We start from the raw sequence: 1,677 nt of genomic DNA on the forward strand, positions 1-1,677 counted from the left end.
AGCAAGAAGGGGAAGAAGTCCCACTGCGGAGAGGATGAGGAGGGAAACTGCAATAGAAGAAGATGACGATGATCTTGTTGAAGAACCCATCTTCTTCTTCTCTGCGGTTAAACTTGCTTGTTGAATCCTTGCTCTTATGTTGGAGTAGCCATGGTGAATGCGGCCAGTATTTATATGTATAGCTGGGGAAGAAGATGGGTATAGATAAAAATATAATCTTTATTACTTTCTGATCTTTATTGTCGTTCCCGTATTATAATTAATGAATTCCTAGATTCAGAGAATACGTTCTATAGACTGCTTTAGCTTTCCCGTTAATCAAAATCGAATCTTTCTTTAAATGAAAATATTTTGGATTTTTTTTTTTTTGTTTTTTTTGCGTGCATGAATAGTTAATTGTACATTTATGTGCTCATTAATTAAGATTAACTATTTGTTGGAGGAGGGATTTCGCCGGAAGCAAGCTTTTAGGGGAGCGTTTGGACGACGTTTGGGCAGCTTAATTCGGCTTATTAATTGTTTAATTTTGCCTTGATTCAGTCTTTACTTGAAAAAATGGCTTTGATATTTAATAATCTCTCCAAGCATTCACACACGCTATACCATTTGGTAATGTTGGTGTTTAGAAAATTTAACTTGGAGTGGCAAACCAAGCGTCTGTTTTGGGCAGCTAAAGATATCTGAAAAAGACTGTGAAAGTGGCTGTTTAGGCAACAATATGTTTATTTGTGTTATTATATGTTTTTAGAATAGTTTAGAATTACATTTTATGCTTTAACAAAATTACATTTTACTCTCTTTGGGTATGTTTAGGGCCGCATTTTTCGCGAGGAGCGGGCTTAAATTGAGATTTTTTTTTGTTTGTTTGAAAAATGCGATGCTGTGACCCCGTGACTCGAGTTTAGTATTGCTACTCACCCATTTTTTACTACCCTACCCCCTCGCTCGCCGCTCTTGCGACCGAGCTTCTCTCTCTCCTCTCTCACGACTGAGCCTCTCTCTCTCTCGTCACCCTAGAGGTGAGATCCTTGATCGCCTCCACCTGTCCGATCTGTGGGTTGTGCTTCGTCTCTGCTTGGATCATTTGCTCTCCTTCGACCTGCAGTATTTTCTTCCAATTTTTCTCTGACATTATGATTTTGCGATGGTTTTCTGAGTTCAATTCGGTAGTTGATTTTTGATTGGTTGTTCATTGTTCTTGGATTTTGCAATTTATGTGATTTTAGTTTTTAATTCATGTTATTTTGCATTGGTGTTAGATTGCCTTCATTGGTGATGGGGTGGTGGCCTTTATTGTGGATTTGTTGGTGATGGATTGCTACTGCTACTTGTGATGGATTGTTGGGGTGGTTGTGTTGCCCGTATTTGAGGTGTGATGGTTTTGTTGTGGGTTGTGGTGGCTGTAGTGTTGTGAATTGTGGTGTGGTGGTTGTGATGTGTGTGTAGGGGTGTAGTTGGGTGGTTGTGGTGGATGTGTTGTGAGCTGAGGCAGTTGTGCTATGTGTGGTGGTGAAAATTATTTTGTGCGTTGATAGACCCTGGATTTGCTTTGAGAAATACTATAAGGACAACTTTAAAGAGTGTTTTTTATTGATCATCATCAATAACAAGCAAATATCATCTTCATTATCTCTAGGAGAATGCTGTGGTGTTGTGTCTTGTGGTGTGGTGGCTAAG

The 1,677-nt window shown here is 39.1% G+C and overlaps 1 protein-coding gene across 1 annotated transcript in view; it reads right to left on the bottom strand.

The window, feature by feature from the left end:
• Nucleotides 1-125, bottom strand: part of LOC110020144 (aspartic proteinase CDR1-like) — an 11,571-nt gene extending 11,446 nt beyond the window's left edge. Inside the window, exon 1 of the mRNA XM_020718136.1 lies at nucleotides 36-125. Within this exon, the coding sequence (XP_020573795.1) occupies nucleotides 36-90 (55 nt within the window). The 5' untranslated portion in view covers nucleotides 91-125. The remainder of the gene's footprint in view (nucleotides 1-35) is intronic.
• Nucleotides 126-1,677: the final 1,552 nt, after the last annotated feature.

Source organism: Phalaenopsis equestris, unplaced genomic scaffold (assembly GCF_001263595.1).
Source record: "Phalaenopsis equestris unplaced genomic scaffold, ASM126359v1 Scaffold000094, whole genome shotgun sequence".
Lineage (NCBI taxonomy): Eukaryota > Viridiplantae > Streptophyta > Magnoliopsida > Asparagales > Orchidaceae > Phalaenopsis > Phalaenopsis equestris.